The 12,136-nt window shown below is 36.1% G+C and overlaps 2 protein-coding genes across 4 annotated transcripts in view; one reads left to right on the forward strand and one right to left on the reverse strand.

Annotated features, from left to right (window-relative positions):
* The window catches only part of LOC132148704 (zinc finger protein 271-like), a 141,369-nt gene extending 134,946 nt beyond the window's left edge, over window positions 1–6,423 (forward strand). For 2 of the 3 annotated variants that reach the window (XM_059557490.1, XM_059557428.1), the window contains one exon: window positions 4,831–6,423. In XM_059557490.1, the coding sequence (XP_059413473.1) occupies window positions 4,908–6,416 (1,509 nt within the window). In that variant the 5' untranslated portion in view covers window positions 4,831–4,907 and the 3' untranslated portion in view covers window positions 6,417–6,423. The remainder of the gene's footprint in view (window positions 1–4,830) is intronic. The other variant, XM_059557569.1, reaches the window with a different exon arrangement.
* LOC132146361 (zinc finger protein 658B-like) overlaps window positions 1–12,136 on the reverse strand; it is a 910,027-nt gene that overhangs the window by 673,096 nt on the left and 224,795 nt on the right. The window lies entirely within an intron of this gene.

Here is a 12,136-nt window from a genome sequence, read left to right on the forward strand (position 1 = left end):
TGCACATCCCTAGTCCTCTTCTCATAGTATTATATGTAGCTGTTGTTGTAATGCTTAAATATAATAATTAATTTGAAATAACCCAATAAATTATTATTGTTTGGGATTTAAGACAAGCCTGGGGCTGTCCTAAATTTAAGAAGTTATTTACGATGACTTTTCAAGAATTTTAATTCTTCTTAGGTTTTGTCTTAAGAACAATCTTAAGAAAAAAGATTTTTTTGGGGAATACAAAATATTCTTATCTTTTTTTCTTAAGTTAGAAAATAAGAAGAAATTGTCAGTTAAGAAGAATTTTATTGTTAAGAATGTTTTGTGAATCTGACCCCAGATTTTTATGTCGAGTAGCCATCTGGCGCCATCTGCTGTTAAAATCTAAGTTCAGAATCGATTCCAGAGAAATCGCAATGCATTCTTAAAATCTAAGAATCGATCCACAAATCGATTCTGCATCGATTTATCGTCCCAGCCCTAGATGTCAAATGTTTGATGGGTTTAAATGCAGGTGTGTAAAATGTCAGTGCAAGATTTGCGTGGCGTGTGTGATGTTGAGTCTAATGTGCAGCATTTATTAGGGGCCATGCCCCGAAGGTGCAAGGCACCTATTGTTTTCGTTCCCGTTCTTATTATTAGAGGCCAAGCACAGAAGGTGCGAGGCACCTATTGAAATCATTGGCGTTCTTCTTCTTCTTCCGCCGCAAGTCTATGGCAGCCCATAGAACCGCTTGCGAGAAAGTTGTGAACTTTGGCACACTGATAGAGGACAGTCTCAACATTAACCAAGCAAATTTGAAGCCTCTAACTCCAACTCTCTAGCGCAAAATTATTTTTTTTTTGCTATTTTCAATTGTTCGAAATACCTACTTTTTAGAACTCGTCCTAGACGGTTAATCAGATTTTCACAAAAAGTGGCTCACATCATCTTCAGACCACGCCGGCAAAAAGTTAAGGTATTCAAGTTTAGTCGTCCGACCGTTCTCGAATGACACGTGAATGAATTCTACAAAAATCAAGCAAAAATGCATGTGAGGCTATATCTCGGCAACGGTTTGGCGTATTGAGACCAAACTTGGTTTGTGTTATAACAAGCATGACCTGAGACTACCTGTCAGGAGATATGAAAAATGCATATTTGTGCTTATAACTTCTGAATGGTTTGGTCAAAAATCACAAAACTGATCTCTTTAGATTCGGAGGGTCATGGTGAGTCGAATGATATACAATTTTCCCGTGTCAGCCATTTTAGCCGCTGGCAATTTTTAATTATGTTCTAAAATGCTGTATTTTTAAATGCATTATCGCAACGTTACGAAAATAATTACAAAAATGTTTGGCTCCATGCCCTGATGGTACTCAAAAAGTTTGGGGGCAGCACCACCTTGTGGTCAAAAGTTATAATGAAATGTAAAAAAAAAATGCTAATTTCTTTTGAATAAATTAGACTATTGAAATCAAAGTGATCTCCCTATATTTTTTGGGTCATACCGAGAACATCAATACCAATTATGCCAAAATTGGCAATACTTCCTGCCCGCCATTTTGATTAATGTTGAAAAACTACTTTTTCAAACTCCTCCTAGACCGTTTGTCAGATTTCCACCAAATTTGACTCGGATCATCTTCAGACGAAATTGGCAAAAGTTATGGATTTCGTGTCGATATACGAAACGGTTTACGTTTAACGCATTAACGAACTTGCTGGAAAGATGCCAAAATGAATCTGAGGCTAAATCTCTGCAAAAACCTTTGATATATTTGCACCAAACTTTGTATGTGTCAAAGTCACCTCACACTGACCATGCCACATCAATTTGCTAACAGTGCCACCTATTGGTCAAGAATAATAAACCATTTATTAACCATTAATAATTACATTTATAAAGATGCTAATAACTTTTTATTGCATCAGCCTATTGCAAATAAATTGTACTCAAAATATTCCCTGGTTTATGCCGACAACATAGATACCAAATATACCAGAGTAAGCTGAACTTCCTTTCCACCATTTTAAATTTATGTTGAAAACCTACTTTTTTTTTAACTCCTCATCAACCGTTAGTCAGATTTTTACCAAAATCGCGTCACATGATATTCAGACTGTCCTGACAAAATGCTATGTATTTTGTGTCGATAGCCAAAACCATTTTTGCATACCACAGCGATGAATCTGAGGCATGATGCCAAAATGACACTTGTGGCTGTATCTCTGCAATGCTTTGGCATATTGACAACAGACTTTGTGTGTGTGTGCCATTGTCACCTAACACAGAACACACCAAAATGATTTGATTACAGCATCCCCTGTTGTTTAAAAGTGGTAAGCCATTTTATCATATGACTAGTGGTTGTATTTATGCTTTTTCAGCCATTTCAATTAGAATCATCTTAAAATAGACAGTGGAGCGACATGGCAGTATTTACTCACAAACCAATTCACAACCTGTTAAGAACCATCACCTCTCATCACCTTAATTAAAAGGGGTCAAAGCCTAGAAGCGCATCTTAATAGTTAACAAGTGGATACTTGCATTGGTTCTGTAAAGTGTACAAAGTAAAAGTAAAAGTAAAGTGTCCCGGTGCATGTATAATGTGTAGATTCCTGTTGAATCCTTTTAGGAGTGAACCGGTCGCCATTTTCAAAGTCCTGAGTGGAGTGCCCTCTATTAGAGTTTATAGTCACTCCAGCTGATGATCGTGACAATATATATATATATATATATATATATATATATATATATATATATATATATATATATATATATACACACATACTAGTGTTCCCGGCTAAGGATTTTCTAGTTGAATCGGAATTTTCGAATCTTGCTGATATTCGACTGATAGTCGAATCATATGTTTGGGGCCGGGGCAAAATACATTGAGTCAAGTCAGACATTCTACAGCCATGACTACTGATGTTAACACACATGGAAAATGTGTAACAAATGCCTCACAGATACAAACGGGGTAAATAATGTTTTTATGTTTTGATTAAAAGATAGTTAAAATTAAATGTCAGCGAAACCCTAACAATACACAATTTTTACAATAGTGCTCTCGTTATAAAGTTAGCCTATATGACAGTAGTTATTAATGTTCAATATTTCTGTTTTGAGCTGCGTGCACTGAAGATGACCAGTAGAGTGAGCATTTGATAGCAGGTTTTTGATCAATGAGATTAAACTCATAATTGAATGTAGAATACACTTTATTTATACAACATAACATTAATATTAGGACTAATATGCTTGCTATCAGCCCGAATGCAAATGAACGTGTCTGTGCGGCTCTGAATACGAACTCGTTTTGTGGATGCGTTCTTCACAAAACAATGTGCAGAAACACGGCAGCTAAACTCAAAAAATTCACAGCGTTTTATTATAATGGTGTTCTAATTATAATGGTATGGATGTGACAGTCCAGTCATAGTTAATAATCTGCTATTAGTAATCTGAACTTTCAGAATTTACAAACTGAAAATCGGCCAGCTTTTATTTTGGCGGGTTGCCAGCAAGTAAGTACATGGATTTCCGGGTTTAGCACTGCCGTCTGTAGAGCTTCAGTGAATGAAATGTCACAGTTTTGAATTGTGCTTTGAAAACGGTAGCGGATAGCCTAGATTTATGTTTTCAGTTTGAAAAAAAATCTTGTAAAGTTTGTAGATCTAAAATGGTAATTGCCCATTAACAGCAGTATGCAAACGCGCCTTCTGAACTTTATTTACACAGCGCATTTCTTATTTTGGTCATGCGAACCTGCATGCCGCGTTGGTATTACCTATTCTGGTTGTCTACCTACTGTAAGGGCTTTGCAAAAAATCGAATGCGATTTTAATGCACATCTCATCAGTAAAGACGCTCCTGTAATTAGAAGTATATCTCCAGCACGTGCGTTCAGATCAGGGTTGCCAGGTTTTCACAACAAATCTTGTCTAGTTGCTTCTTAAAACTAGTCCAAAACTAGCCCAATCGCGTTTCCGGGAGGTTCCCAAATAAAAATTGCTTCCCGGGGTTATAATATATATTTTGTGGAAGGGTTGCCCTGGTAAAATTCGCATTTTAGGGGCTAAATATCACGTTATTGGTATTGGGTTGATCAAACCGCGGACATAAAAAAAAACAATCGCAGACTTGGCAACACTGGTTCAGGTGGAGCGGCAGTTACTACACAGAGCCGTAGTCTACCGACAACTAACACAAAATCGTTTTCAAAATCGACAAATAATCGCCTGCGATTTTAACATCGATTTTGTGTAGATTGTCAGTGAACTACGGCTCGGTGTAGTAAATGCCAACCGTTGTTGCCTGTGGTTGTTTTTCATGTCCGCGGGTCAAAGCGACCCCAATACAAATAACGTGATATTTAGCCCCTAAAATGCGAATTTTACCAAGGCAACCCTGCTAAAAAACGTATATTTTAACTCCGGGAAGCAATTTTTTATCGGGGAACCTTCTGGAAGCGTGATTAGGCTAGTTTTGAGAAGCAACTGGGCAGGATTTGTTGTGAAACCTGGCAACCCTGATCTGAACGCACGTGCTGGAGATATAATTCTAATTACAGGAGCGTCTTTACTGATGAGATGTGCATGAAAATAGCATTCGATTTTTTGCACAGCCCTACCTACTGTATATAAATGTATAAATGTGTATATAAAATATATACATTTTACTAGGGCTGTAACGGTGATAAAGATGCTTAAAAATGTTTACCCAGTTTCCCTATTAAATTTGTAAAAGTCATTAAATCTGAAGCAAACAAAGTAAATTGTGTATTTACAGACATTCTCTGCTTTTAACAATATACCAAAAATAAATAATTTTACTTTTATTTCAGAGTACATTGAAGAAAAAGAGGAAAATGAAGAATCAAATCATCAAGAGAAGCAGCATGCATGTGATCAATGCGGTAAAATGTTTTTATGGGCTTCACTTCTGAAGAAACACTTGAAAGTTCATGCAAAGAAGAAGCCACATTCATGCCATTTGTGTGGTAAGAGTTTTTTGCATCTACAAAGTTTGAAAGAACATCAGAAAATACATACTGGTGTGAGAGAGTACATGTGCTTTGAGTGTGAAAAGACTTTTAGTTCAGGGAGCAGTTTAAAACTGCACGAGAGGATTCACACTGGAGAGAAACCTTACAAGTGTTCACACTGTGACAAGAGATTCAGTAATTCAACACATCTGAAAACCCATGAGAGGATCCACACTGGAGAGAAACCTTACAAGTGTTCACACTGTGACAAGAGATTCAGTCAGTTAACACATCTAAAAACACATGAGAGGATTCACACTGGAGAGAAACCTTACAAGTGTTCACACTGTGACAAGAGATTCAGTCGGTTAACACATCTAAAAACACATGAGAGAATTCACACTGGAGAGAAACCTTACAAGTGTTCACACTGTGACAAGAGATTCAGTCAGTTAACACATCTGAAAACACATGAGAGCATTCACACTGGAGAGAAACCTTACAAGTGTTCACACTGTGACAAGAGATTCAGTGATTTGACACATCTGAAAACACATGAGAGGATCCACACTAGAGAGAAACCTTACAAGTGTTCACACTGTGACAAGAGATTCAGTGATTTGACACATCTGAAAACACATGAAAGGATCCACACTGGAGAGAAACCTTACAAGTGTTCACACTGTGACAAGAGATTCAGTGTGTCATCAAGTCTGAAAACACATGAGAGGATTCACACTGGAGAGAAACCTTATAAGTGTTCACACTGTGACAAGAGATTCAGTGTGTCATCAAGTCTGAAAACACATGAGAGGATTCACACTGGTGAGAAACCTTATAAGTGTTCACACTGTGACTGGAGATGCAGTCATTTAGCAAGTCTGAAAACACATGAGAGGATCCACACTGGAGAGAAACCTTACAAGTGTTCACACTGTGACGAGAGATTCAGTCGTTCAGGAATTCTGAAAACACATGAGAAGATTCACACTGGAGAGAAACCTTACAAGTGTTCACACTGTGACAAGCGATTCATTCAGTCAACAGAGCTGAAAACACATGAGAGGACCCACACTGGAGAGAAACCTTACAAGTGTTCACACTGTGACTGGAGATTCATTCGTACAGGAAATCTGAAAACACATGAGAGGATTCACACTGGAGAGAAACCTTACAAGTGTTCACACTGTGACAAGAGATTCAGTGGTACATCGAGTCTGAAAAGACATGAGAGGAGTCACACTGGAGAGAAACCTTACAAGTGTTCACACTGTGACAAGAGATTCAGTGGTACATCGAGTCTGAAAAGACATGAGAGGATTCACACTGGAGAGAAAGCACATCACCGCAATGTACGTGGGAAGTGTTCCATTAAGTCATCTGTTATACACAGTCATACAAAAAACAATCACAGTAAGACCCCGTACAGGCGGAGACACATTTAGTTGTATATGTTTCATCCAGACGGATCCAGCATTTTGGGAGAGTGAATTCCAATTTTTTTTTAAACCAGGTCCCAGAGTGGATAAATCTGAAAATGACACCTTTTTTGTTTTTGTGTACTGCCAATCCATATATTTTGTGAAACAATGATGTCATCACCCCACGTTTCTACTATAGTCAGACACCGCTACGTCATTTAACACCAACAACAATGGAGGACTAGATGTTTGTGCTCATGCTGCAGAAGCTACTGAGTCTGTAAGCTTGACTAAACTTACTAGTAGAGCTGCACGATATTGGAAAAAACAACACACATCGTGATAATTTTTCTCTGCAATGTATATTGCGATATGGAAAAAAATCACCAGATGACTTGAACAGCTCTATTTGGGGAAAACAAAATTTATGATTGGGGTGATTTTGTAGGTGAATAAATCAGCTAAGAAAATTAAATCATAGATAAATATGATAGAAAAATGGTACAAATGAAATAAAAAAGTGCTTTATATTCTTCAGTCCAACTGTTACTGTCTGTTACAGCTAAGTCTAATACATTACTGCTGCATTACATTGCTGACAGAATGCAGTGTTTAATATAATCTAGAGATTGTAAAGAGGATGTAGCACACGCACTGTCACGTCAAGTGCCAGCGGATTACAGACTTGCTCCCGCGAGACCCGATGCAACAGAGAGCGTCACGGGACAAGACTCGTGTGTGTGCAGGATGCAGGAAAATAAAAAAAAGTATCTAAACATAAAAAATCTAAAACAAATAAATTGTTATCCATCTATTATACTAAAGCAAAATGAACTCATATAAAATACAAACAATTAACATGTGCAAGCGTATGCAGAGCTTCTATTTAGGCTATAACAGGGATTGGTTTGTCGCACGATGAGATTGATGCAAGATACTGATCCAAAAGCACACGTTTTGTGAATAAAAGTTTAATTTCGGCTAAGCGAGTTTGTCGTTGTTGCTGTTTTCATTTAAAATAAAACATTGAACCACAAACTAAGCATTTGTTATACAAGGGGGAAAATACCTCATTTATTTTGGTTACAATATCCATCTTATTCGTTTTTGTTAATAAAATTTAGATCTTTAAATGCCAATGGGAATTTGTACCATTGTACTATTTTATGGCTTATGTGTTTTAATTAATGAGCTAACAATGAACCACAAACCACTATAGTTTTAAAGAAAGAGGAAATCCAAAGAACTTTTAATTTTTATTTGTAACAATGCAGATAAAACATTTTCCTTATATTAATAAAAGTTCAAAGTTTAGTATGAGAGAATTTGTCATTGTACTGTTTTAGCATGTTTTGTTGTTAAAAATAATAGGCTAATGATGAGCCACAAATTTAAGTATTCGTTTGAAGTAAGGAAAATGTAGATTCATTATGCATATTTTTATTGTGTGTTAACAGATTTGTGAGATGTTTGAACTGAGAGGTATTTTAGAGGTTATAAATGCAGCGCTCTTTGCTGGCATTCCACCAAACCATATAAACCATGCACACAGCAGCCGCTTGCTTTAGTAAAGAATAACTGTTCTGTGAATGTTGATGCTGTAATAACAAATATTTATTATGAGTGTGTATGCTGGGATTTCATCAATTTCATGGAGAAAAAAGTAATGTAAATAATAATTAATTTTGAAATAACTTAATCAGAACAGTAACATGATTACTTTTAAAAGAAGTAATCAGTAATCAGATTACATTTTCAGAGTAACTTGCCCAACACTGGAACCAGTATACTGTCCATTTACTTTCTCAGCTGTTTGGTTTGGTGGGCTAGAACATAGTAAAAAGGATAATTTAAGAAATTTTATGATGAAAAATGCAACTGGAATTGCTTGTGACAAACTGTCTTTGTAACTGGTAGTGAGCTTTTACTCTGTGTTAAATCCTGTAGGGGGACAGTCATTAAAAGTAATCAAAAGCCACATTTGTGTGGCAGTGTCCAGCAGAGTGTTTGAGCGGAGTGGAGCGTCAATAATTTCCACTCCGAGCTCTGAGAATTTAACAATCTCTCTGCACTGGGTTGACCATTTCCCGTTCCTGCTCCACTGATATCAGAAACACCGCTCCACGTCTGAAGTATTTCAGCATGTTTGAAATAGCACAGCTCTGTTCAAAACATATTAAAATATAAAAGGAGAGTTTCAAAGTGGTTTATCATAACACTAGTTTGCAAACTTTTATTCTACCACATGACAAGCCAATAACGTGGTTGTCAGCATTAAAATGTATAATTGCTGCTTTTTGGGATGCAAATATTGTTTGAGATGAAAATAACAGTACATTTTCGTCAGTTATTTTACCTACGAATCAATGCATTTCTTACAGATTTCTGCTCATTCAAAATCAGATACAGATGAAGTAGCGCTGTATTACATTTGTTTGAATGCATTATTGAGAGAGTGATTGCATGTGAATAAGTGTTGTAGTATTTGCTTAAAGGTGACAGAATGAAAAACTGTATTTACCTTGGCATAGTTGAATAATAACAGTTCTGTACATGGAAATTACATAATATGAGGCTCAAACACCATTGTTTTCTCCTTCTGTTAATCTTGTGCATGCAAAAGACCACTGAAGAATAGTTGAATCAGAACATAACAGACTGTGATATTACAGCCTCAATCACTAATAGTTATTCCCGCAACATTTGCTTATACCCACCAATGTTCAATATCAGCCACCAGCTGAACCTGCACAGCCGAATCATCAGAAGTTCTGCAGCTATTCTGAAGAAACAAGCGTGAATAATCATGGAAATAAATGTTATATTCCAGGCTGTGCAGGGGATGTGATGTGCATGGATGGGTTGGTGTCTGTATTCAGAAAGGAACAGAAAACAAATAATGCATTCTAATAAAATAACGTGAGCCAGTAAAGGGGCATGGTTAGCCGCTTGCTAGCAGTAGCCCGTTACAGTACAGTAAGATTTTACTTGCCATATAAACGGTAAGGAGAGATGAAAAACTGACGTAAAACTTTCTGGAGATTTCAATTATTTATTTTTCATTTTAATGGAATCACAACCTGAAAATTTGTATATTTGTAAAAATTTGGTAATATATGTTGAATTTTGACATTACCAACCTTTAAATTAAGTTGACAGTAAGTAATAAACTGTATTAAGTAGTTGAGCATTTTTCCTTACCACTATTTTTTTTTTTTTTATAGTTTAATGATTTAATGGAACTGAAAACGCTCCCACGGCTCTCGGCTCCATCCCACTCGTCACATATACCTTCACATAAGCCATAAGTTACTGTGGTTATGATACTTAATGATACTTGTAGAGATGTTTATTCTGACAGTTTTGCACATAGGCTGTGTAATTTCAGGCATAGATTGAGATGGAGGTGAGCATAATTCAGTGTCCACATGCATCTGCGTGGCTCTCACAGTGTCTACACCATGCGCCAGTGGAGCAACAAAATGCAATAGAACCCATTATAATCAGTGATGCTGTTTACAGTAGATGTGGCGCGACGTGACAAATCACAGATAGTAAATTCTTAGTTATTTTTTTTAATTACTGACACAATGTTCACATGATTTTAGTGAATTGACTCGCTACATTTAAACAATATTCTTTGTTGTACTTTCCTGTCAAAATAATGGCGTTCCTATGGAAGTCTTCAGCTTTTAAGAACTGTCGGGTTTTCCGGTAGTGGGTGGTGTTAATGCGCAAACGGCAATCCCATTGGCTGGCGCTCACATATTATCGTCCTGTTTTGATTTCAACAAAACAGTTCAAGCGAACGCACAAAACCTGATTAATATTTATAAATCCAGCAGCTCATTAACCTTTAGTAATCCTTAGTGTATTTTATAGTTCTTATTATTAGAATTCGTACATTATTATCATATCAGTATTTTTGTTAGTTTTTTCCCATTTTTACAAATATATATGTATGTATGTGTATATATATATATATATATATATATATATATATATATATATATATCAATAGTTCTTATTATTAGAATTCATACATTATTTTCCTATCAGTATTTTTGTTAGTTTTTTCCCATTTTTACAAATATATATGTATGTATATATCAGTCTGGTGGCGAGTAAACTAACATATTTAGTAGTCAATGGCGATTCGATTGCCAAGGTATCCGTAGAGGGTTGCAACCTAACCAGTAGTCATTATTAGCGCCTGAGCACAAAAATGACACAAACTGAAATGTGTTCTTAATGATGAGAAGAACGTTCCCCTCAAATTTTAATGAAGATAAAAGCAACTTTGTCCGAACCATGGCATGCATTTTTCGTCAGTTTCGAGACTGACCTACTTTCCATTGCAACTTGTAAAAGAATTTCTCAGTGTGGTTCAATAAATTAATTCTGAGTCTGATTCTAATATTTAAACAGACAGTGTTTCTAATGCTAGGTTTTTTTTTAGGTTAGTTTTTTTTTTTTTCAAATTGATCTTCTACATCCATGCGTCACTTTTATTATGCAATTAGAAGCTACTTTGTGTCTTTATCTTAATGCGTGGTTTTATTTAAAAAAGGAGCTTTACACACAACCAGAGCTAATGATAATGACCTGAATTGTTATACATTTATTGATTTGGGTTTGTACAGTGGTTTTAAAAGGGTTGTAAATCTAGTTCAAGTAAATATTAGCAGCCATAGTCAAATTTTATCAAGTAATTTCACAACAACAAAAATGTGGCTAGTAAAAATGCTGTGAGGCTAGTAACGTGGCTACATTGGCTAGTGAGCAAAAAAGTTAATGTAAAGCCCTGATTGTTAGATATATAAAACTCACAGGAAGCTCATAAGAAACACAATTATATAATTTATATCATGAAACAAAATGATATACAACAATACAATTGTGACATTGTTCTTTGAGGAGTAACTACATATTTGTGTTGATCTGAATCTCACAGTTGAATTTGCTGGTTTTGAAGATTAACTTTATTCACTGTAAAAAAATTTAGATAATGTATATTTTAATCTTTCATCTTTGTATCTTTGACTAACAGACTATGTTGACATGATTTAATGTTCAAAACACACATTATTTTTAAAATACTGTACATTATTGTAGGTCCTCTATGCCCCGCCTCTTTCAAACGCATAATTTTCTACAAAGTCCCTCCTTCCAACAAGCCCAGTCTGCTCTGCAACTGAGCCAGTGCATTGTGATTGGCCGAACACCGCAAGCACACAACCCCTTTCCATAATCGCAAGCTTCCTCTTTCAAAGTAAATGTAAAGACAGTTAAAAATGTCTTTAGTTTTACGATCAGTTCAAACCCGAAAGAGGACCAGAGTGGCGTGACAGACACAGTGATGAAGCTCATATGTGTTTGCAGTACACAAGCCATGGACGGATAAGACAGCTGACGCCACTGTTTGACTCTGTCTCTCTCTCACACACACACACAACATGACACATTTGAACAGACAATAGCAAATACTTAAACTAATGACAAAACATACTTAGAGTAGCTGATTCAGAAGTACCAGATTGTTGTAGCTAGGGGTGTCGCGATATACCGGTATGGGCCATAACCTTGATATTCAAAGGAACAATTATCGATATGTGTTAATTTAGTATGTGATCATATAGCGGTAATAGTGATAACCACAATATTTAAATCGAACAGTTCTCTCATGATAACACCACACCACATGTAAATACTCCAGCTTCACTACCTGGTTGAGCTCCCAGGTG

Source organism: Carassius carassius, chromosome 1 (genome assembly GCF_963082965.1).
Source record: "Carassius carassius chromosome 1, fCarCar2.1, whole genome shotgun sequence".
NCBI lineage: Eukaryota > Metazoa > Chordata > Actinopteri > Cypriniformes > Cyprinidae > Carassius > Carassius carassius.